This window comes from Fundulus heteroclitus, chromosome 15 (genome assembly GCF_011125445.2).
Source record: "Fundulus heteroclitus isolate FHET01 chromosome 15, MU-UCD_Fhet_4.1, whole genome shotgun sequence".
In the NCBI taxonomy this organism is placed as follows: Eukaryota; Metazoa; Chordata; class Actinopteri; order Cyprinodontiformes; family Fundulidae; genus Fundulus; species Fundulus heteroclitus.
The window spans coordinates 21,391,842-21,416,138 of record NC_046375.1 but is presented as its reverse complement, the minus strand read 5'-3'; the positions used below and the strand labels follow the sequence as shown (position 1 = coordinate 21,416,138).

General features: G+C 41.1%; 1 protein-coding gene across 1 annotated transcript; it reads right to left on the bottom strand.

Annotated features, from left to right (window-relative positions):
- Window positions 1-13,737: 13,737 nt before the first annotated feature.
- Window positions 13,738-23,211, bottom strand: snw1 (SNW domain containing 1). The gene is made up of 14 exons (XM_012868925.3): window positions 23,168-23,211; window positions 22,561-22,714; window positions 22,321-22,482; window positions 22,102-22,197; window positions 21,520-21,626; window positions 19,294-19,398; window positions 18,890-18,959; window positions 18,723-18,788; window positions 18,512-18,628; window positions 18,045-18,186; window positions 17,772-17,874; window positions 15,193-15,310; window positions 14,796-14,959; window positions 13,738-14,468 (listed from the first exon to the last, which is right to left on the bottom strand). Exons 1-14 carry the CDS (start codon window positions 23,179-23,181, stop codon window positions 14,276-14,278), a joined length of 1,611 nt encoding a protein of 536 aa, XP_012724379.1. The 5' UTR covers window positions 23,182-23,211; the 3' UTR covers window positions 13,738-14,275.
- Window positions 23,212-24,297: the final 1,086 nt, after the last annotated feature.

The following is a 24,297-nucleotide window of genomic DNA, read 5'->3' as shown; positions in this document are numbered from 1 at the left end:
CGTGCTTGTTGTCGCTCATGGAATTTCACACTTGCTATGCTTTTTGTGTTGGTGGTGCCATCAAGTGGTGGAAAAAGTAATTGAATGGATGTCATTCTTATGACAAGGTGCACTTTTTTATATAAATGGCCCTGAGGGTAAATGAACACTGCACTGTTAGGTCTCCCTCTTTAATCTGTATATGTGTTCTAGATGCGTTTCTCTGTTGCGTGCAGATATAAGGATAGCACTAAGATTCTTTACAAATCCTAAATATGCAACAGAGACCCCCCCCCCCCACACACACACACACACACACACACACACACACACACATAATGTTGAATGCTGTTTGCACAGATCCAAAAAGTTCTTTGTCATTGTGTCTGATAAAGGTTTGACCAAAAATAACTTAAATGAAGAAGTGTTAGATAGATAGATAGATAGATAGATAGATAGATAGATAGATAGATAGATAGATAGATAGATAGATAGATAGATAGATAGATAGATAGATAGATAGATAGATAGATAGATAGACTAATCATTTGGTCTTACATGAACATTTTTGCGTTTTACTTGTTTCAGAGGTAAGAAAAAAATTTATTGCATATTGCACTTATTAATAAGCGCTGAAATATTTAACTACAAAACTAATAAAGACAAGTTACTGAAACACTAAGATCACTAGCATTAGTATAACATAATAGAAACTGAATTGTTAAACGGCCTTCATGTAACTGACTGTGTTAAGAATTAGCAAGCACAACAACAATAAACTAGACCAAAACGTGATTTATATCTGACCCGAGTAGATTGCGGTTTATCGCTGCTTACCTGAAGTTTAGATTTACCCAAATTCGCACTGCCAGCCTCCACGGGTCTCCTAATCCTGCTGCCCTTTACCTTCTGCTAATGCCAACACCACAGATGAAACAGATGTTAGGGAGGGTTCAAGGCCTTCTGAAAGTGGTAGGTGAAATCGTGTGCACAAGTTAGCTGCATACAGTTTACATGTGCATGCATCTGTACTTATTCATGTTGTGATTCATTGTATAGATGCCTGCTAACCAGCTAATACATTAATTATTGTATGATTACTGCAGCATCTGGGCAGCAGCATCAAAGTCCTATTGAAATCCTACCTACAGATGAAACAGATGTTACGGAGGGAACAAGTACTTCTGAACGTGGTAGGTGAAATCGTGTGTTAAATGTGCACGCATCAGAAAATATTCATGTTGTGATCTATTGTATAGATGCTGCTAACCAACTAACCAATCAATTGCATGATTTTTGTAGCATCCCAGCAGCATCAATGTCTTATTGAAATTATACCTACAGTGGAAATAGAAGTTAGGGAGGGAGAAAGCACTTCTGAGACTGGTAGGTAAACCTTTGTTCACAATTGAAGGCTGTGTGTCCATCAAGGCACTCCTTAGGCTGTAGTTAGTACTGAGATCTATGTATGTTTGTGGGTTCTCTCCCTGGTAAAAAATACTTGAAAAATGTACTTAATTAAGTACAAGTTACTTGGTGTGATTTTGATGGCACTTTAGATTAGTCCTTTATACATAAACCATATTGTAAACTCTATAGACAGCACACAATTGATATTTTAGGCAAGTTAGCTCGGGTCTGTGGGCCGGTTGGATTTGAAACTCCTGGGCTGAAAATGGTCCCAGCACGCCACGGACCGGATCTGTATGCTGCGCTCTCTGACAAACATCCGAGGACAGAACAGCTGAATTCAGGGGTATCAGAGTAAACATTGACACTGCCCCTCTAAGATTATTTTCTCTCCTCTTCACAGTTATCTGCTACTTTTTATCTGTTTCTCATGACCTGATAAAATGTTGTGAAGCTTATGGCTTCAACAAGCATGGAAAGTGTCAGGGTCTGAGAGACTTTCTCTCGTTGGTGCAGTATATTGTTCCTCTGCTAGATGGCGTCAGCGAGCATGGTGGCTGGGTGAAGCGGCAGGTTTTACCCATCAAGCCTCATCAGGAGAGTATTTTAGGAGCCTGCTGCCAGCACTTCCTTGCCTAAGTGTTAACCAATGTATTATTACTCTAGCGTTCCTGTCAGTCCTAACACTTGTACTTGGAAGAATCATTCTTACGTTGTGTGTTCCTACTTCCTGAGGTACACCTGGATTCTGCTCCAGTTCGGTTCCTGGTTTCAGAGTTATGTGACACCAATTCAAGTTGTTTCCTTGGACTGAAGCTCCTGGCTGGCAGCGTTAGGTCTCCTGTTTCCTTGGACTCACCTGTGATCGAATCCTGCTCACCCTCCATCATGTTCATCGTACAAGCCTCAACGGATCAGATTCACCTTTCTCTCCGGCTGAACCAGACTCCCAGCCCCCACTCATTCCTCCCTGGCGTTTACTGTCACCTCTCAAGTGAGCTAACCTCTAAAACAATATTTCAAGATCCATCAACACATACATTAACCCCAGCTGTCCTCTCCTGTGTGCAGTTGAAGACCCGTTCTGTGTTCCCTTTACGGATTTATCACTCAACTTGTCAAATAAACTTCTTAACCTTTTCTATCTCCTGAGTGTGTTCTGCATGTTGGTCAAATCAGTAAAAATCCATGACAGAAAGAGGTTACAGGGTTAGATGGGCACTAGATGACCAGGCCCTCTGGTGGCCTGGGGACCTGTCCGGGATATACCCCACCTGTCGCTCACTGACCGCTACAGGCAAGCATCAGCAACCCCCAATAACGCCAAACAGGAACAAGCAGGTAAACTAGAAGGATGGATCTTTGAAAAGCCTTAAATGCCCAATATCTGTGCAAATATTAACTGTTCACATCATCGGCTAGTTAGAAATGTTCAGCCAGTCGAGCCCATAGTGGCTTTCCACACCTGCCCACCGGATTTATGAATATTTTTTCCTAATGTGCAGAAAGTCCCATCTGTGTAATTTGAACTGATTCCCTTGTTCAGCTGCAGATGGAGGGGGGTGGGGGCAGCACTGGTATTCTGTGTAACATTTTTTGACAGTTAAATGGAAACAGACTTTCAGTCATTTAGGATCCTCTGTCTGCCTACAAGCCAATGACACACATGGTAACAACGCTATATGTGGCTGTCAGATCAGGTGGAGGACTGCAGCGCGGCACTGAATAACTAAAGGACCACAAAGGCATTGCCTCACTTAGTCAAACGTGCTGCGCCTCATGCAGTAAACATTCTCCGGAGTGTCTCTGTGTCTGTGTGTGAATATTATGCATCGTAATGTGTGCATGCACTTTCATTACACAGGGAGTTCACAGTCTGCTGCCCCACTTTGAGCTGTTTTTATTTTTCCACTCTCTCCAGGAGAAGAAGCAAAGCTCCTGCTGTCTCTGCGCACATTCCCTTTTTTTTAAGTTATTCTCTTCTCCTCCCAGCATTTACCTGCTGTAATTGTGACATGAATCACATGCAGCACATAGGGGCTCGGCTTTTGGAGGAACTGCTACCCTATAAAAGCTAAGAGGTAAAAAGAAAAACGTTCCTCTTTCCCATAGATCAGTAGATGAGCTTAGAAGTAGCTGCTCCATAAGTTTAAAATGATTGCACCAGCCTATCTCTGGTTTTTATTTATTTTCAACACTTATTTTGCACCTAAATGAAAAATGTAGACATGAATTTGGGGACTCCTCTGCTTTGCCTTTACACTACCCTAAATCTTTTTCACATTTTGTTGTCATAACTACTACTTTCAACATCATTATGGGAGTTTTATGTGATAGACCATCACAGAGTAGTGCAAATAAAAATATAAGTGTGGTGACTATGAAAGTTGATCTCAAGCTGCAATGGAACGGTTTAGATCAAAGCATATTTATGTATTAGGAAGGTTCCAGTTAAAGTCCTGAAACCAAGTTAGGGTGGGTGGCAATAGGTGAAAACTGCAGGTCATGGATGTTATGCACCCATTCTAACTGAGTTTGAGCTATTTGCAAAAAAGAATAATTAAAATTTTGACACACGCTAAAGAGACTCATAGTTAGAAAATGGGCCAAAAGGTGTTTTTACAAAACATTGACTGAGGGAGGGCCGACAACAAAGGAACGCCACACTTTTCAGGTTTGTAAAATGTTTTAAAAGTCACAAATCTTTCTTTTTCACTTCATCTGGTCCTGTCCGGTTGTTTTATGCTTAAGCAAACAAAAACCCGTCAAACTATCATTAAAGCTTATTTGTTGAGTTACAGTCACCTGGTTAAACCTGCTTACAGTAAAATATAATCATCTGCATGTCAGCTTACCAGTATCTACTGTTTAAAATGTTATTATGTTTTAGTACTGACTCAGCTGGCATCTAACTATGCACCACCAGACACCAGAGGTGTGGATTTTTGCAATCTCATAGATGCCACAGCGCAGGTCCAAGTACCAATCACTGTATATGTAATGAGTAGCATGAGAGAAGATGACTGCGCTCAACTCCTAGTACCACTTGCAGCCCCACTCTCTGGGTTTTACATCAACTGCTCTGAAAAAGCGACGACTCATCCAAGAGGTCACAAAAGACCCCACAACAACAGCCAAAGAACTGCAGGCCTGACTTGCCTCAGTTAAGATCAGAGTTCATGCCTCCACCATCAGAAAGAGACGGGGCCAAAATGGCCTGTGTGGTAGAGGTCCAAGAGGAAACCACTGCTGAGTGAAAAGAACATTAAGGCTCATCTCAATCTTTCCAGAACACATCTTGATGACCCTCAAGACTTTTGGGGAAATATTCTGTGAACAGCCGAGACAAAGGTTTATTTTTTTAGAAGGTGTGTGTCCCGTTACATCTGGCAGTAACACATGGTGGTGGTGGTGTGATGGTCTGGGGCTGTTTTGCTGCTGCAGGACCTGGAAGACTTGCTGTGATAAATGGAGCCATGAATTCTGTTTCTTGCAAAAAATCCTGAAGGAGAAGGTCCGGCCATCTGTTGGTGTTGCTGAAGCTGAACCCAACTTGAGTTCTGCGGCAGGACAATGATCCACAACACACCAGCAAGGCTACCTATGAATGGCTGAAGAAAAACAAAATGAAGACTTTGGAGTGGTCTAGTCAAAGTCCTGACCTGAATCCAATTGAGATGCTGTCGGATGACCTTAATGTGGCTGAATTACAACAATTCTGTAAAGATGATTGGGCCAAAACTCATACAGCGCTGGAAAAGACTCACTACAAGTTGTCGCAAATGCTTGATTGCAGTTGTTGCTGCTAAGGGCGGTCCAACCAGTTATTAGGTTTAAGGGGCAATCACATTTTTACACAGGGCCATGCAGGTTTAAATTCTTTACACCCTCAATCCTAAAAATCTTGAAATAAAAAATGTTTTTTGTGTTTACTTCTGTTGTCTTAGACTCAAGTTTACATTTGCTTGATGTGCTGAGAAAGGTAAGTGTGACAAACCTGCAAAGACATAAGAAATGTCAAACACATTTTCACATCTCTGTAAAATTAAAATTTTCTGTGGCACTGAAGTTTTGTTTTTTATTAACTGTAAACCATCATCAAAATACCAAGAGATAAGGTCTTGCAATATTTCACTCCATGTGTAATGCATCTATATAGGATGATTTTCACTTTCTGAAACGAAGTGACAAAAAATATTAAACTTTTACATGAGAGTCAAATTTTTCTGAGCCGTACTTTTATATTTTACCTACATTCTTTTCAATCTGGACTATTATTCTTAAAGCAACTTTATCTATGTGTTTATAGCTTGACCCAATGCAATTTCTTGTAGCTCTACACCACCTCTCAGATGTAATGTCTGAAAGAAAAAAGAAGAATCTGAATTTAAAATGACAAAGGTATAACTCCCTTCCCTTAGACCTTCATACATCTTCTCCTTGTTAAATTCGCAGATGCTCTCCATGAAGCCTCCTTCGCCACATCAAGCAACATTTCCAGTGGCTTACGAGACACTTTCATCATGCTAACCTACGCCTACATTTGGGGGTCAGCAGGAATGGTGAGGCTATTCACTACAGTCCCTTTTTTTGACACGTATATTCATGTTTGAGGTCCCTTTAGGGTATGGTCTTAAACTCTTGTATGAGTGATGTACAGCCTGTTTGAATTTCAAAGATTATTTTGTCTTCTCGTAATTTAAAGCCTAACTTACAACCTGGTTAGTTTTTCACCTGGTTTTATGTTTTTGATAAGGATTTTATATGCCCAGCAGGAGGTTCTCATACTGCAAAGCTAATAAGCGAGCCTTCGAAGAGCTGCAAAGCACATCAACAAATGAAATTTGACATGATAATGCAAGACATATGAAAGAAAAGTGATGGATGATACTGTGATCCAAAGCATGGGTTTCTTTGTGCTCATTTTCTGGTGGCTGTACACGAGGGACCGTTCTCACAGCTCAGCATCACAGCATCAACACCTACAAGCAGGAAATCAGTTGCTTATTTCAAGCACTTGGAATAGGTTGGTGTGGAGAGCTGCTTTCCCCTAATAAATCAAAATCATCTTTCTAAAACAGCTTTTTATTTGCTCAGGGTATCTTTTATGATATTATTTTTTGATGATCTGTGAGGGAGGACAAAAAAAGAATAATTACTCATGTAATCAAAACTTTTTAGTCTAGGTCTATGCTGTTAAAAATGACAGCATAGCGACTCACTGTCAAGTAAAAAAAAACAGTTAATTTGAAATAATAGTCTTGAAAGTAAAATTTTTCACTGACAAAAAAACATTTTAGAAGAGCGAGAACTTGTAAAAATGTATCTTTTAGCTTTCATAGACACTCAGCCTGCAGCCTATGCGATGTCGGCATGTGTGTAAAGCTCATTAAGAAATCTGAGATGTTAAACTTTCTTTATGTCCTAAAATAGACCTCGATTGTGTGAAACAGTTTTGTTCAACCTCTGTAGAATTAAAAGCGTTTATAACCCCAAAGGATACAGAGGATAGCAGACGAGCACATAAAAACACAGATGACGTTTTTTTGTGGTTAAATAATAGCAACTAAGAAATGAACAATGAAAGACGGAACAACTTCACTTAATTTTCCAAAACTCTCTCCTGCTGTAACCAGAACATTCTCCCAAAACCAGTTTGTGAAATGCTAAAGCCCTTTCTTAAGAGCGTCACGGCAAGTAAATGCAATTTGACTTTACGTCATTGCCTCAAACAGACAGCTTCCTATGATGGTTTTAAATTTAGCTTAGAAGGTTTCACCTTCACTATGCCGCTGCGGATATATCACTCCAACCAAACAGCACAGCAAGCAAGTTTCACCAAATTCAGTTAAAACTTGCGTCACTGGGGGGAAATGAGTCACCGTGTACTTCATCTGCACCAAGGGGACCGTAGGGGTCCCCAGTAGCTCTTCAAAGCTCTGCCGACAATAGGAAACTCAGAAGCACACAGCAGGGCTGAGGTCAGCAATGATGCACACGGTCTGCAAAGAGAACTGTATTTTTGATCAGTTGCATCACCAGCTTGGTGTGTCTTAAAAATACCTGCGCGTGTGTGACTGCCTGTGTAGATGTGACGAAAGTTGAAAAGCCTTGATGTCGAGAGCGAAAATTCCCTTTCATCCTATCAGCACTGTTAACAGTGTACCGAATAACTGACCGCTAACCTCGTCAAAATAACATGGCAAAATGTATCTCATAATCTTACTAATAGGAATATTTTATCTTTTTTAAAAACACAATTAACAGAGGTTAATTATTAACATGTGAATCAGAACTGGCTGATATCCGATCAAGTTATTCTGCCAAGCTACACATTTGTTGACTTTTTTTTTCTGCTTTATCTGCTGCTGTTTCTCTCCGTTTCTACTCACTCAGCTCCTCTCCAAGTCACTCGCACTGCTCCCGCCTCTTTACAGCATTTTAAACAGCGGCTCTAATGGTGAACGACATGCGGCCCGATTCCAAGCGTTAATGTGTTTTATTCTGTTGAGAAGTGGAAGTAAATAAAATGTGTGACATGTCTTTTGTTTTGAATTGCTACGTACAGGAGGAAGTCGCGTGTTTGTACTTGACCGACACAGGTAGCTCCGCTCACTTTGGCACTGCTGCCTCTGTTACCCACTGATGTTGTTCTATTCTCTACGTTGAACTACTTGCTTGCTGCGTCCGCTACAGGGTTCGTGGCAAACAGGACACCTTATGGATTTCTTTCAACCAGGGCTCAGTTCTTTGAACAATTTCCGGAAGTCAGCACCTGCCAACAGATTCCCCCATGCACCCGAGCTGGGGATCACTGCAGCTCCCCTAGAGTTACCATGGGCCTCTGGCCTGATTCCTTAACCAATGCTCTCCTTTCTTCGGATACTAGGTGGACGGCCGTGCCTTGGTATATTTTCAGTGTCACAGCGTCTGTGAGATGCTCAGAAGGGTTTAATGATTTTAATTTGGGGCGTTAGATAAAAGGGGACAACTTGAAAACGCAAAAGACTCTTTTAGGATTTTTATCCTTAACGAAGTGTAAACACCACGTATCATGTTGGTTCCAGTTCTTAATGATGTGCCACTTTTTGTTGGGTCTATCACATAAGATCCAGATAAAATACAACAAAGTCTGCCGCTGGGATGTAACAAAAAAATTCAAGGGGTACGAACACTTCTGCGAGGCACTGTGATCCGTAGCCCCGCCCCCTCCGCGTCGGCGTGGAGCCTCTCACATCACTACGACTCTCTGCTAGGCAGCTGGCAGCGCATCTCTCCTTATCCTGGGCCTCGTGCTGATGATGACCATGAAAATAGTTTTCCTCCTTGTCACGGTCTGACCTTTCGCTGATAAATGTATCCCATTAAATGCTGATTTTCAGATAAAAGACAATTAGCCTTCACGGTGGCCTCTATCCTTCATGTCTAAATCTCACTTCACAGCATCTACGAAATGTTACACGCGCCTGTTGGGGATAGAGGAGTTCAGCGGCGGCGCTTTTCCTCGAGGACTATTGAAGCAAATATTGTCGCGTCCTTCTCTAAATTTAAATTCCAACGTTACCTGTCATCCCGAATGAAGCAGCCGAGACGACTTCGACTGGGAGAACGTGCCTCCTATCGTTAATGGTGAGGCGGCATGTCTGGGGAGGGGAAGCATGATGGTGTGGGGCTCCTCCATACCAAATGCCATGCACAAAGAGAGAAAAAAATAAAACACACACAACAAAGCGTCACGATGATTGGGTTTATTAAAAGCTTTCTTGTCCTGTGCCACAGCCATGTGATTGATCTCCTTTGACGTGTCCTTTTACCCCGCGTCACATTAATAAACTATCTGTCTGACTGACAGACTGCTTGCTCTTCAGACAGCCGCAGAGGGAGAGGAGAGCAGGGAAGGAAGAAAGAGAAAATGAGAGGACCTCCAAATGCAAGCCTTTCACTAGAGGAATGTCTTTTTTTGTTATTATTATTATTGCTCATTAAGGCTGATGGAGAGTCCAAGGCAAGATATTCATCACATCCATCATATCAGCGGAGTCTATTAGGGTGACATTATACAGCTTCTTCTCTTCCACGAGACAAAACTCACTCTGCAGGCTTTTTATCTTCTCCAATACCCCAGTGATCTTAAACAGCTCGGAGTGTCCTTTAGGCTATATCGCCCAGAGAAACGCAGGCTGGTGCTCGTGCTGCTTCGCTGCACCGTTCGTAAAAGCCAGAGTGAAGTCTAGCATGTGGATTAGACCCTGGCGGGGCTTTCTTCGTGCAATCCGGATCATCAGAACCAGGGCAAGATAGCGGCACTGGTTCTGATGTTTTATACTTCATCTGGCGCTTCTTTTGTTGCAAACTTGATCGCTCTTGTGAAGAAATGGCGGACTATAATCCCACCACCGTGCTTCATTCAAAGCAACACCAGACAAGAATAAAGACTGACCTGTCGTCGCAGTCGAAACCTGACCATAAACAGGTTTATTCCGGTATATTTATACTGGCTTATTCATTCATTAATATTAAGGGGGAGTGGTGGCCTAGTGGTTAGAGCAATACGCTTGGGTCCTGGAGGTTCTGAGTTCAACTCCCACAGACTGCCACTCTGGGTCCATGAGCAAGACCCTTAACCCCAGATTGCTCCCCGGGCACTGCACAGTGGCAGCCCACTGCTCCCCAAGGGGATGGGTTATATGCAGAAGTGAAATTCTCCATTGTGAGATCAATAAAGTTCAATTATTATTAAACATTTCCATTTTCAGTCAAGCTGAAATACGTTCATCTTCCTTTTTTTTAGCAATTGAAAACATGAAGTGTGTTGTGCCCATGCAGCCACCTGTACTCCTGTACGCCTAACAGAACCCCAGTGCCTCCAGAGGTTATCTAATTAGTAAATAGCTGGCCGTGATTCAATCCCTGTACGAATCCAGACGCACTGCGGAGTAATGCAGAATATTAATTAGCACGCGGCATCATGACGACCACAGCAAAAAGCAGACAGACAGGTCAGGGAGAAAGTCGTGGAGGATTTTAGGTCGTTGTGTCTTCAGCTTTAAAACATCACAAGCTCTTGGACAAGAAGCGCCGTGCGGTCCATCGCCCGAAAAGGCAAAAACATGACACAACTGCAAGGCCACCAGTTAGTCAGAGAAGCAGCCGATACGACTATTGGAACTCTGGAGGAGCTGCGGTGTGCCGCACCTCAGGTGGGACAATCTGTTGCCATGACAGCTATTTGTCGCACACTCTTCAAATGGGATCTTAATGGAGGAGCGGAAAAAAGAAAGCAATGGTAGAAAAAAAAACACCATAAGAAGCTTTATTTGTTGCCCCATATCTGAAGCCATGTGGGAAACAGCAGACACGTAGAAGAAGGTGCTCCGGTCAGGTGATGTTGGAAAAATAACACTGCACATCCCCATGAAAGCACGTTAGCATGTTGGTAACAAGACCACCTTTTACTGCAGTTACAGCAGCTGGTTTTATTTCAATCAGCTCTGCATGCCTGGAGACCAACACGTCTGACCTTTATATTGGCTACACAGCCGATGCTTTAAATGTGAATTCACATTTTCAAGTCCTGGCACTGATTCCTGCTTGGATTTAGGTCTGGACTTTGGGTCATTCTAACACATTAGGATTTATTCTAAGTCACTTATTTGTAGCTCTGATGCTGCTGGAAGGTGAACCTGTCCTTTTCAGCCTCCAACAGCTTATCTTCTAGGATTGTCATGTTTTCTGTCCAGCATTCCTAACCTGAATGATGAAGGGCATCCACCCAGGTTGGTGCTGCCACCACGTGTCATGATGGGGATGAGTTGCTCAGGGTGATGTAGTTAGTTTTCCACCTTGCATAGTGTTTTTCCTTGTAGGCCAGAAAAAAACTTGACATTTTGGCCTCTTCTGACAGGGACCTGCAGTGAGCCCTACATGGATTTATTGTTACACCAGTGGTCCATAAAAGCCAGAGGTGAATTACTAAAAGCAGTCCTGTCCACATATTCTCACATACTTTACTTTAAATAAAAAAATTAAAAAAATAAGTTATAAACATAACTTTCCTTTCACAATGGGCCTTGATTTGGGGGGGTGGGACACAAGAATTGCCTTTTTCCTTTATTTTTTCAGACCGTTTGGACTGAAGAATTTGTTATATACTACGCTTTGCAAAAGGCAGTACTCTTGACGTTAATTTTATTTAGTATACTTAAGTATAAGCTTAGTATTAATGTACTTGCTGGTGGAGATTCTCAGTCATCCAGGTCATGGTTATTCCAAAAAAAAGTAAAAAACAAAACTGGACTTTTTTCCGAAGTTTAAAAAAAGTCCAAACTTCGGAAAAAAGTCCATTTTTGTTTTTTTTTACTTTTTTTGGAATATTAATGTACTTATTCTTATACTTGTTTATACTTTTCAGTATGTCAAGTATACTCCACTATATAAAATATTGTTTATAAAAAGTAAACTTCCAAGTACACTGCCTCCTTTTAAGTATGAAATGGATAAAGTACTTTTTGCTAAGGGCTGTATTCAAGGGTTAAACCATTTGTGGTTAACATGTGTGATTTAAAGCCAGTAAAATTTTGGTTATGTGTTCATATGATTTATTGTGAAGGTCAGTGGTTTGAATTTGTGTTTTTTCCAAATACTAAAGATTGATGGTGTGTGAGATCACTGGGCATTAAAAATCAGTACAACCAGAACTGGTTTATATTATTCAGAGCACATCAGCTTCACTGCATTGGTAACATAGCTATGAAAATTTTAGTAATCTCAATAAACTCCTGAAAGAGTATGAAACTTAGTGCGACACTAATTTGTCTTTAATATTAATGACTTCATACTATTTTTGGCATATTTGCAGCTCGTCTATTTTCTGTGCATTTTATTGATATGGTTCGTGCCTACCTAATAGTAACGTGCCGTCTTTCCAGAGAGTGAAATGAAGAAACTAAACAAGGCACCTTGTTTTGACTGCTTGGAAGAGTCAGGCTAAAAATCCTTTACTGTTAATGTATGGTTTATAAAACATAGCGATGTTGAGAGGTTCTAGTAGTTAGTAGTTGTAATTCTAGTAGTTGTTATAGAAGGTATTTAACTTTTATAAAATGTAAAAGTGATTCTGGGTCATCTTCAGAGCAACGGTTTCAATGCATTAAGAGAGAAAAACAATAAAAGTTAAATTTCTGGCTCATTTTGTTGGGGGTGGGCTGAAATTTTTTCCATTCGTTAAATGGGTCGCAACAGAAAGCATTTAAGAACCACTGCATTACATTAATATGAGCTACCTTAATTACTTTAAGATTGTGACTGATCCTTTCTATGCTCCACTTATCTGGAACAAACTTCCAGAAAACTGTAAACGTGCGGAAAGCCTAAGTTCCTTTAAATCGAGATTAAAAACACATTTGTTTAAAATTGCCTTTGAATGTTCAAGCTAAACTGTTTTACTGTTTTTAATGTTCTTTTTTGTTTCTACATTCTATTCCTACTTGCTTTTATTCCTATATTTCAATCATGTAAAGCACTTTGCATTGTCTCTGTACTGAATTGTGCTATATAAATAAATTTGCCTTGCCTTGTACGGCAACTTTGTTGGACTCCCAAAGTATTTAAATTCAGTTCAATAATACTTTATTAATCCCAAAGGGAAATTAGATGCCGGTGTAACACGTGTTATAGGGGTTCCTGAAATGAGTTGCTGTAGATGATGGCTGCAGGCGGGAAGGATTTCCTGCTTTGACACCAACCTGCACCTGAACCCATATGGCTGTGGGAACATGCCAATCACACGTCGCCTCCCGCATAGACACACAGTTTGAGGTTATTTCTCAGACGCCGTTTAAAGAGAGGCAATAAAACACTGCAGTTAGTTTCTAACACCGGCACAGAAGAAAACATAAATCTTTCACGTCCGGCGGCCGTCTGCAGGCCGAGCGAGGCGTGGCCGAGAGACGGCGTGGCGCTAAGTCTCCAGTCCGCTGGGCTGTGTAATGCCACGGAGATCGCTTTCCAAAGCGTGGGGAAAATAAAAGTGTCAGGCTGCGTGATTCATAATTAATTGTAATTAATTGAGCCAGCCTCGGTCTAATCATCACATAAATCGCAGAGACGTTTGTTTTTTTTTTGTTTTTTGCAAAAGCATAAAAAATTAAAGTTTCAACTGCTTACAAGATGTAATCGATGGCTTCTGTGAAGCATTTCAGGCACTTAATTATCTACGTTAATGAGGCTGCATTAGACAGGAAATTACTAGAATAAAAGGGAAGATATGAGCAAATAATTAATCCAATATCTGCTGTGATATATTAACGTTTTCTGCGATAAGATTGGGAGAAATCAGTGCGAAATTTCAACGGTAGGGAAAAGGCGACTTTACTCACGAAGCACAGCAACAAAAAATGTTAACAATATGACATTTATACCACCAGTCCTCTAGTACAGGATTTATAAAGCTTGATCCTCTAGATAGCTATACGCACATATGCAGGACTGCTCAAGCAAATACTTTTAAATAAAATCGCCGCTAACAAGATGATGAACAATTAGAGAAAAGAAGGAAACTACATATTCAACAGTAACAGTTCTTTAGTTTCTTGCAAGGGTTTAAAAACATTATGGGCAATGTTTCCAGAGCACAAAATTTACAGATTATCTGAAGTGACACTGGTGGTAATGTACAGATTGGAGTTCCTAAAGTTCTCATTTCCCTCTTGTCCATTCATCAACGTTCGACATGGATTATGGAGAGCCTTATATAAAAAAAACAAAAAACAAATGTAAGAGAGAAAAATAAATCTTTGCTTCTTTTTTTTTCTATCCCAGGCTTGTATAATACAACATCGCTGAGGCAGAGAAGTGGAAGCCTTCTCATCTAATGGGCCTTCGCCTCTCACTCCTTCCTGCGCTTCTTGTCGTGGTAGTCGTCCTTGGAGCGGTTGCTGGTGGACGGCCTCTTGGAGCCGCCGTGCTGTTTGGCTTGCTCCAAGAACTTGTCCAGACCGAAGGGATCTTCCTCGAACTGCACCGGCCCTTCTCGCCTCTGGCCGTGGTCGGCGCCCGAGAACTCTTTGTCTGGAGCAAACCTGACGCCGCGGAAGAAAAAGGACGAGTCAGCATCCACAGCTCAGACTCTTAAGCTAGCACGTCGCTTACAAGAAAGCTTATAAGCGACACAAGTTATTACTCCATGTATTTATAGATTTTTATAAAATAGTTGTCAAATTTCAGCATCCATTTCTCCAGATTATTCATGCATCAGAAAGTTTAACTCTTTCTCTGCTTTAACTTATTAATTGAATTAAGTTATTCTAAGCTAACAGCCAACATAAGACGTCCTACTTATGAGCTCTGGTGGAGAGAAAGCAAAATGTCGCATCACAACATTGAATTGTAAAATAGTCAGAAGGTACCTGTTGTTCTGCATAAGAGAGTCAAAGTCATCCGAGTAGGCGTCTTTGTCTATGTTCTTGCTGGGTCTGTAGATGTTGGAGGCCATGTCTCTGCCGCTGCGGAACGGCTGGTCGTACACGTTGTAGGTCTCATCCTCGCCGCCGGCAAAACCGCTGTCCATGCCCTAAAAACGAGACGGCAACTCTTTAGAAGCCGCACGTGTTTCCATATATTCCTTCATGATGAAATGGGGAACGTTTTAAGACGGACGAATGAAGTTAGGCTTTCTACATCAACATGAGAAACGTAAAAAATTATCCACCACACTGATTTTCTTTGTTCTTTCTCAGCAAAAAAAGGGAAGAAATCATCAATTTATGCCTAAATACATGCAAATCAGTTAGTATATGTTGGTACCTTGCTCTGATTGAAGAGCCGCTGGTCGTACTGGGCTTCACTGGAGATGCGGGGGTTGGGCTTGCCCAGAGCGATGAGCTCACTGATGTCTCTGTCCTGATCTCGCTGCAGCTTCGATCTGGGAAAAAAAGAAGGAGACAGGACAGGACATGAACACAGCGTTAGCATAAAACCACAGAAACAAAAATACACATTTTTACAGAAACCCCTACAGTAGAGGAATTATTGGTTTGAAGTCTGCAAAGAACCAGCCATGGGGAATTAATTACATTAAAACTTCTGAGGAAATTTTGTTTCTTCAGCCTTTTGTTGAAGAAAAAATAAATTAGAGTCAAACTGCAGCTACTTTATCGGCATCCAATAGCTGAATATTATGCATCACTGGATATTTATGATAAATAATATGTTTACATTAAAATATGCAATTTATTTTACAAGACTTAGAAAATTAAATGTGGATTTGTACTGGATTGGTATTGCATTCTGACACTTCTGGTTTTTCAAGTTCATAAGTGGGCTGATAAGCTATGAAAATTTTACATTTTGTTATCGTCCGCTTTAAAAAAAAAAAAAAAAACTTATCTCCCGCCAACTTTGGCCAGAAAAAAAATTCCCAAATGTTAAAGCCCTGCTTTAAATATTCTTCAGACGCTATAATGCCATCTTCTCTGCTTAGAGCCCCTTATCAGCAACAACTGTGGAAACAAATTTTTTTTGGTTTTTTTTTTTCACACACCGTTACATTTCATGGGATTTTGAACATAAATCTACCATCTTCTTTCTCTAAGTTTTAGACTCAGCTCACTGGAACCAAAAGCAAAATGCTTTTCTACGTCTATATTTTCAGTAACAATCTCTCAATACTGAACCAACACAATGTGTCTTTTCAAAATCAAGTCTGTCTCTATAGTGAAATCCAGCTGCTGTCAGCGACTGGGGTTTAAGCCATTACCATGAGCCCTGAATTTGAGACTCTTGTTTTGAAGTAAGACAGGAAATGCTCCTTGAGTTGCTCTGTTGTGTTGATGGAGTGGATAAATAAAACCTTAAAGGGGCCATGACAAAAAACGTCCTATTGGTCTATGTGGCCATTTATTTTAGTCCCACTGTGTTGTATCGTGCCGCCAGGTTAAAGCCTTTGGTCAGCTTGGCCTCGCCTGTCCGACATTCTGCAACACAAACACTTGAACTAGCTATAAAACCATAATATTGATTAATGATGGAGTGTTGCAGAGAGAGAGGAATGGATGGAGTGGGAAGGGGGGGGGGGGGGGGGGGGGGGCGTCTGACCAGTTCTCAAAATATGGTTGTAGCCAATCAGAGCGAAGTCAACTAAGTAGAGCTGCAAATCGTTACCGTAACCCAACAGTTTTACTGAGGAGGGACATTTGGCCTGACAAAACAAGCTGACGTTATTTGTTTAAATGAAATTCTTTGGAGAATTTATATATGCAGCTATATCGACTACATGAAGTTTAGCCTGGCTGACACCATTCTGTTGGCTGTTAGCATCTAAACAAGCATCTGCTGTAAAGCTCCCTACCAGCACTAAACTAAGGGGATTTGACAGGAGAGCTCATCTCTGGTCCAAAATCTAAAATACTAATCAAACACTGAACAGACATCCCTTTAAACACATTTTGGGATTTATGAGTCCTTCAAATCAATTAGTGAAAACAAAAAAATTGGAATTATCAATGTATTTTTGACATTATGACCAGACTGAGATAAGGAAGAAAGCTCATTTATGCTGCTGTGACATTTTAGAACTTCATAGTTTTGGTAGTTTAAAAGTTATCTATTTCTGTTATCCCAGAAGCAGCTCCTCCAGCTTTGTAGTGAACCCAGAATCAGGCATCGTCTCGTCTTCTAGCAGATTATAAGAAGACCGCGCTCCAGTTGGAGTCCTGTTTCATGTCAAACAGTCCGCTGTAATTATTTTAAGGCCTTATGGTCACTAGCATGCAGGTACATAACGAAAGGGACTTCCAGGGTGATTCAGCATTTCTGTTTCAGTCCACAAAATGTGTTGAAATATGTGCATTAAAAAGCCAGGAGGTTTAGTTGGTCTATGAGTTTTCTGTTGTTCCCAGAACTGTTCTATTTTCTGCAAATTGCAGAAGAACATCTTCCACGTGGTAAAAGCTCTTCTTAAAGTGTAAACATCTTCTGTGCTTTGTTCTTCAGAAAACAGTCACGCTTTTTCTTTTTATATATAGATTGAACTGAAAAGTACTTTTTGGACAACAGGGCCCGTGCTCCCTGACAGCAGCACCGCTGACGGTAATGAGCTCTCCTGTGAATTTCACTTTCCTCACCTGTCCAGGGACTCAACCCCCATCACCAAACAAGCTGACGGAGCAAACGGATTCCTGACACACAGACGGACGCTGGCCGTGCGCCTCACATACAAAAGCTGCGGATGTGGAAGCGCCGGCGCTCTGCTTGACCCTTCGCCGTCGCTGCTGCGGCGCCAGTGATTCGGCAGCACGCGGAGCGTTTATGTGAAGGAGTGAGCACGGCGCACCGGGGGAGAAGATGAGTCTACATGCTGTGCGTTTAGAGAGTGTTTCCAGCACCTCTTATCAGGAGCCGCCCTGGAGATGTTCCTGTCGTGCTGTCGGTCTTTCCTTCTGTCGTGGCGGATCACGTCACGCTCTCTGGCCTCGCTGTCCTCGCCGCCTGAGAACAGATGAGGAATGGATGGGAGGATGAGGAATGGGGTAGAAAAGAAAACCTCCCGTTTGCACACACGCAGACAGCAGTTGTAGATGATAAATTATTAAGAAGGGGTTAAAAAAACAAACAAAAAACAACCCTTCCCTCTATAGCGTGTTCATTTCAGCACTCACCTTTGTCACCGTGGCTTTTGATGCCTGCCCTCTGGTCTCTTGCCATCTGAGCCAGCTCCCTCAGTTTCTCCTCCTTCTTTTCCTTCTCCTTTTGAGCCATCTTCTTCTCTACCTGCGCTCGCATCTCCACCGCTTCTCTGGCCTGAGGATGACGTCAGAATTAACATTTACTCACCATTCAGAGAGCCTGGTGACGAGATACATACCCGCTGTACGTTTTTATATCTTGTCATGCTTTAACCACAAAGTTATTTATTTTATGGGATATAGCAACATAAAGTTCATCACAAGACGGTGTTAAATGCAGCTGTAATGGCAGAACCATCTTTTATTGCTAAGTACTGGATAACAGTGGGTTGAATCTAAATGGGACAAAGTACAAAGGGTGTGTATAGTTTTTGCAGCTAGGCTCTGCCCATTTTGAAAACTAAGATATTTACAATTAAACATTTGCAATCACACGTTACCTTTCTATCTGCGATATAAAGAGCCTCTGCCAGCTTGGCAAAGTTCTCATTAATGTGGACTGTTTGCAGACCCCTGCCGTCAGCAGCCAGACGTTTGTCTAGAGGGATGGTGTAGCCCTGAAGGGAATCGAGCACAACAAACAAAATCAGATTTGCAGGAAAAGGTTAAAAAAAAAACTTTCTTGTTTGAGAAAATACTAGAAACCATTACCTTTGCGTTCTTCCAGTTGGAGATGCATGGAGGAATCTTCCACTCCTGCTGCTCTTTGACGGTCATCTAGAGCAAAGAAAACGTATCTCAAACAGCTCTGTTCTGGCTCACGTGTACAATCGAACGCTTGAACAGCTGAATGCATCTAAAAGTTGGGCCGACTCTACCTTTCTGCTTGGCGAGTGCAGGACGGGGGCCGGGGGCGATGGAGGTCCTCTGGGAATCTTCTTGTTGATTCTGAAACACAGATTTAACCACATTACAGATCTTTTAGCTCCGCTTTGGAGAAACAAAGCATTTTCCCCAAACCATTAATTAGGGGTTTTCAAAAATTCCCACTTGAACTTAGTAATGATTGCATTAGTGAGCATTTAGGTGGAATATAGAAAAAACAAATTAAAAAATGTAATATCCCAAAATTACTTCTTAATTGCTTTTTAAAAAAAATCCAACCAAGCTTCTCACCGAGGCTAAATTAATGCCCATATCAAAAGAAAACATCAAAACCACTACTTGTCACATTTCACACAAAAAAACTTCCAAGCACTCTTCATCTCCATGATGTGCTCACTTGAAACGAGGAGGCTCCATGGGATCCTTCTGCATCTCCACCATGCGGATCACCCTCTGTTTGGCTCCTGAATTAAAAGCCACTCCCTGCTGGGATGGGGTATATCTAAAGGAGAAGGAGAAACGAAGCGTTTTATCAGACAGCCAACTGTACTTCAACTGAGTTACAGACAAGGGTGGGGTGCTGAAACTTCAGCTGCTGCAGTAACAGTACGAGAGCATCTGAGTACAATGTGCCGCAGATTTATTACATCTTAAATTAAAAAATATTATTCTATGCACGTACGGTGCCGTCTTTACAAATATGAAAAAAGCCCATCGACACAAAAAAAATACAAAAGCTTCTACGATAAACACAGAAACACCTTTAATGAACCCAAGTAGTAATCCTGACACAATACAGGCACGTTGTTAGGCCCGGTCTTTGGAAACAGGCAGTTAATAAGCTCTAAAACTTCACACAGAATTATGTTTGACTGCAATAACCCGCGACACAGAGTAGACTCTGCATGTGCTTCGTAGAAATAATAACTCGGAGCATCCGCCTTTCTGTCAGCAGCAATTTCATCTTTGTTGCGCCTGGATATAATGTGTTTTAATCGTCTTTAGATGCAACGTGTATTTTAGAAAACCGTCATATCTGAAACATTCATGGCCGATGTCTGCAGAAGAACCACATTGAAACGCAATGCAACTAAAATGCGCATGAATTTAACTTGGATTATGTCTGGAAACATACCACTACCCTAAATATGAATCTGCTACACCAACAATAAACTGCAATTAGTTCAGCTATTTTATGTAGGGAATTATTTAAGGGGTGGATGTGAACCAACTTCTTATTGAGCTTGAGTTATAGTTTTTTATTACTCAATGCTAAGCCCGTTAAAAACTAAAATGTTATTTTAGAAATAAATGACAAAATACAGATTTAATTCAGATTATTGAACATCAAGTGTGACTAAAGGAGATTGACAGCAGCATTTAATCACTGTAAAGGGTGGGTACTGAATCCGGTACTTTTAGAGGCACCGACTGAATCCCATCAGTACTACAGAGTGCCAATTCACGTAAAATCAAACGGCAGCATGTTTTGGTACTTAAACGCATCACCGTGACATTGAGGGAGTGGAAGAGTGGCTGATTTTCCACGCCGAACATAGCATTGCACGCATAAGAGCCTGATGACGTCAGTATCTGCTGGTCCGGTAAAGAAAGCACGGCTGATAGAAAGCGCTCAGAAATATGGCTCCGCTTTTCAAAATGCGCTGCGGGTTCCAGGCGCTGCAACATTTGCGGCACAAAGTGTGAGGCCAGCGGCGGAATACTGATCTGAGGAAGAACCTGGTCACTGCTGCCAATTTAGCAATTTTTCACTATATTTAGCAACTTTTCAAACCCATCCAGCGACCTTTGTTCAAAAAAGCGACTAGCGAAAAATCTAGCAACTTTCTTCTGTTATTGATGATTTCCCGTTAAAGGACCGATCGTTCTGGAGTTTGACTTGGGAGGGCGGCGAGGGCTGCTGTGAGCTCCTTCACATAAGCACTGTGGCCTCGCCTGCAGTCAGAGCAAAGAGAGCCATTCCCTCGTTGCTAATGTATCCCACCCTGATTTACAAAGCGGGATAAAATATGTTTTTAATATCCCCCCCTTCTTTGAAATTGCATTAAAAAAATTCCCTGAACACCTTCAATCCCTTATTCATCTCGTTCACTCTTGTGTGCCTCGGATAACTGCTGTTCTGGTAAACATTTGTTTTATGTGCCGTTGATTAAGGCATGGTATTAAAATTCATAAATTTAAAAAAGGTTAATTTGTAGACATTTGTTAATTTAGAGCGAGAGAGCCAAATATGTTAAATTAAAACATTTAGATGTTTTATTATTAAACTAACATTTACTACTACATAAACACAAAAGAGTACCAAAAATAAGTACCGGTATCGATTCCCAGGTACCGGGTATCGGTACCGTATCGGTTCAAAAGTGAAAGGTACCCATCCCTAAATCACTGATGATCCCCTGTCAGTGTTTAGCCATGCTACAAATTTTTTTTCTTGTTTTCCTTTCTTTGCTTTATTGGTTTTCTATCTGATGTGAAAGCAAAGAGCCATGTGCTCTTTCAAGCAGGTATTGAAAGTTGTCTCTGGAACATAAGTAACATTATTAAATGGCGATGCTAAACATGAAAGTGATGCTGATAAGGGGGCGACTAAAACACATACCTGATGTATTGAGCAGGAGCTTGCTTGTCTGCAGCCCTTACAGGCATGGCAGCAGCAATCTTTTGAGACACCTGCTTCTCCAGGGCGGAACGGGTTTTCTCCGTCAGCTAGAAAAAGCACAGAACCACATTTGTAAACAGATTATTCTGCTGAATTATCATTTGTCCTTAAATTATGACCCCCTTCGTACATCAATAACAGAAACAATTTTTTTTTAAGTTTATCATGACAGGATTCTAGGTTTCCAACAAAGGGATGAGAGATTTTGAGCATTTGCAAAGTGGCAGGTGAAGGAGGGTTCATCCTGACCTGGATGACTGTAACTCCTGACCAACACAGCCACTTATTGTGTTTTACAACACTAAAAACGAGACTCAAAGCAGAAATATACTGCTTTTAAAAATATTATTGGGAGTATTATTATAGAAATCATAAAACAAATGAAAGCTTACTCTTGCTTATGTAAAGACATTTTAATACAATGTTTAAGTGGCACAAACTACAACACTATAACTAAATTATGTGTTGTAAACCTGCTTGTAACTGTTGAAAGTTAGGTAAAACATGCATATAACAGCGTACCTCTTGTACAGCCTCCTCATCGGGCCTCTGTAGCTCTTGAGCGTCTTCATTCAGAACCTCCTTTGGGAGCAGGTCAGTGTATTTGCTAAAGATCACCTGGAATGACATTTGATTTTGTCAAGCAAGTTCAGGGATAGTCCACTTTTACCACCAATGACATGACAGGTCATCACGCTGTAAGATCAGGTAGACCTGCACACCAATGGCCAGCTAACAGACCTTATCCTTCCCCTGTCCTTGTCTTGCGATGGCATCATATTTGATTTTGCCTTCTGCGTCCACTTGTACTGCCAGGGCGTTGGATGTTTTCTTCTTCCTGCCCATCTCCAGAGGGAACTGGGCCACGTGGATTTCCGGGAAAGCTCCTCCATCTCCAAAGTCCTGCACAACACAGGTTGGACCCGAGGTTTACGACGACGTCTATGTGGATAACGTGTAGAAGCTGAACACGGGGTTTACCTCAAATGTGCGGGGCACCCAGCCCTTCCTGTGTCCGTAAGGAGGGGGCTCTCTGCGGGACGGCACCAGCGCGGTGGAGTGGGACTTCTGGGCCCGGAGCCTCTCCTCTGCCTCCAGCTGGTCCTGCGACAGCTGCGTCGGGGCTGGTAAAAAGCTTCACAAGCAACACAAACATACACCAGTTATGCTGTCGTTTCTGTAAAGAGGCTACAAGTAAACACTAGGCTAGCTACAGGTCTGGTGACTCCTCCGGTCTGAGGTAAAGATAACCAGACGGCCATCTTTAAAACGTGTTACATCTAACAAATAATCAAAACGATGTATCATACGTATTTAGCTCCGTCGAAGTAAGGCATAGGAAGAACGGATTAGCTTCTTTAGCTACCGCGGCTGCGTGTTGCTATGCTAGCTGATGCTAACGTTTAGCCGACATTTTGCTCGCTAGCCGCGGCTAAAGCCGCTAGCATTAAATAAACGAAACATTGGTATCCAACCAGAAACAAGACCCTACACGTACTGCGAGGATAACAAGTAACAAAGTTCGGATCGCAACGGTGAGGGTTTTTAAACTATAAGTGCGTAAAGCTCAAAATGTTTAAGGACTCACCTCGTCAGAGACATTTTGCTTTCTTCCTTACCAATAAACTGAGCTTCTTCTTCTTTCTTCTTCTTTTAGGTTTTTTTGGCGGTTGGCAAACAACTTATAGGTGCATTACCGCCACCTTCCAGACTGGAGTATAGATTAGATGTCCTATCACTATAATCTTCCCATTAAACCTGATTTCCTAAGATAACTAAAAATGCTATTAAATACTACATCTTCAGAGGACCTTTGCAGCAGATTTTTAATATCTAAAATTACTTTATTTCTTTTTAACTCTCTGACTAATATCTCTCTTTCCCGATTGTACTTATCACAATCTAGAAAAATATGCTGCACTGTTTCTGACTCTCCACAATAATTACACAACCCTGTACTATGTTTATTAATTATTTTCAAAGTACTATTTAGCCCCGTATGCCCAAACCTTAATCTGGATATAATATCCTCTTCTTTTCTATTCCTATTACCTTCCCTACATTCCCCTACTTTTCTTTGAATGTTATAGTAAAATCTTGCCTTTTCTTCTCTATCCCATAATTCCTGCCATTTCTTTTTAAAATATATTTTACTAATATTCTTGACCTCATTTCTACTTATTTTGATATTTACCTCAACATTATCCCTTTTTGCTGCACTCTTAGCAAATTGATCCGCCAATTCATTTCCTACTATCCCAATATGAGCAGGAATCCAAATTAACTTAACCCTAGATCCATATTTTTTAATTTTAAAAATTGATTGGTTAATATTCAATATGATATCTTGTCTCGTTTCTGAGTTTTGTTCTAAGATACTTATTAATGCACTGCTTGAATCTGAACAAATCAATATTTCCTTCTTCCTTGTTTCCTCACACCACTCTAGAGCCATTAATATAGCCACTAGCTCACCTGTATAAACTGTCATTCTATCTGTTATTCTTTTATTTTTCATAATGTTTAAGTCCGGAATTATAAATGCTATTCCAATTTTATCATTTAACATTTTAGAAGCATCTGTAAATACTTGTAAATATTCAGCATATTCTTTATTTATATACTTTTCCACCTCTTTTTTTTCTATTTGTCTGCCTTTTCCCAATAAGTTTAAATCAACTTCAGGTTTTCCACTTACCCAAGGTGGAGTATTTGGAA

Excerpts from the sequence above, each read along its gene's own strand:
- snw1 (XM_012868925.3), bottom strand. Across the intron at positions 22,198-22,320 it reads AAGGACAGGGGAAGGATAAG|GTGATCTTTAGCAAATACAC; the intron begins GTCTGTTAGCTG and ends ATGTCATTCCAG. Across the intron at positions 17,875-18,044 it reads CAAAAGCCACGGTGACAAAG|GCGGCGAGGACAGCGAGGCC; the intron begins GTGAGTGCTGAA and ends ATCTGTTCTCAG.